General features: G+C 45.5%; 1 protein-coding gene across 1 annotated transcript in view; it reads left to right on the top strand. All coding sequences in view use genetic code 11, as the record gives it.

The window, feature by feature from the left end:
* Positions 1-1,067, top strand: part of EGR_04907 (hypothetical protein) — a gene marked incomplete at both ends in the record, with an annotated part of 5,205 nt that overhangs the window by 3,742 nt on the left and 396 nt on the right. The window contains one exon of the mRNA XM_024494156.1: positions 366-613. Coding sequence (XP_024351393.1) covers positions 366-613 — 248 coding nt within the window. The remainder of the gene's footprint in view (positions 1-365; positions 614-1,067) is intronic.

Below are 1,067 nucleotides of genomic sequence, written 5' to 3'. Positions count from 1 at the left end.
GGATGCTGCTGCTGCTGCAATTGCTCACCTAGGATCCACTTCAGGAGGCATTGCATGAGGACAAAGCCCACTGGAAGGCGGTCCATCTTTACGTGAATATCTGTTGCAAGTGAAGAGAAGTCCGGTGGGATTTGGCAGTCTTAGTCACCAGGAGATGTCAAGGTCAAGTGAAGTGATGTGAGAAGATAATTGACCTACACAGAATCCAAACTGCTGTACATGTCGCCCACGGTGGAAGGAAAAAAGAGCAGGTGTGAATCACCTTAGTGACTCCTGCAAATGTACAATTCAGTTGTCCTTTTGGTCAGAAAGTGTAAATAACGGGATGTATTTTGAATAAGGGAGTCATTTTTCTCACCTTAAAGCTTATGAATTATCCAGAGACAAAGTACAGCCAAGAGGTAGAAGAGGGCAGGGTAGGTGTCAGTGAGGTCTGGAAAAAGCAACGTTTTATTATTGAATGCACACCTTTTCAGAAAACACTTATTACAGGACATACCGGAAATCTGCTTAGCGATGATGAAGAGAGGGGGGAGTGCGTAGAAGAGGGAAAAGTGGAGAATCTTCAACAAGTCTACAATTTAGGATGCAAACAAATTAGTTGCGACCTCAGGTTTGCCAGGCAACTTCTCCCACCCACTAACTTGCAAAGCGCTCCCCCAACTGTGCCTCCTCCACAAGTGCGGCTACTGTCTCACAATCTTGTAACACGTCTAGGAGTCACACATGAAAGTAAATATTGAAACATGGCAATGGGCCACCCTCTAGCATAATCGAAGAGCATAAGCAGGATAAAAGGGAGAGAAAGGACAACTGAAACTTACCAAGAGGAACGGCTTGAATTAGACTAACGGCATTCCACACCGCAAGAACGCATTCTGTGCCAATCCATGGAAGTACAGGCGACCAGACAGCAAGTGCACCCACTACCAGACACAATAAAGCAGAAATCCAGTTTGATACGCACTTCGTCATGACGGATGGACAAGTTTGTGAGGAAGTCTTGATTCATTATTGCCCTGCAGGTATGGCGTCACCTGATTTCCATGCTAGAGCAGTATACTACT

The sequence above is a fragment of the Echinococcus granulosus genome, assembly GCF_000524195.1.
Source record: "Echinococcus granulosus chromosome Unknown EG_S00033, whole genome shotgun sequence".
In the NCBI taxonomy this organism is placed as follows: domain Eukaryota; kingdom Metazoa; phylum Platyhelminthes; class Cestoda; order Cyclophyllidea; family Taeniidae; genus Echinococcus; species Echinococcus granulosus.
This window is presented reverse-complemented; position numbering and strand designations above follow the sequence as displayed.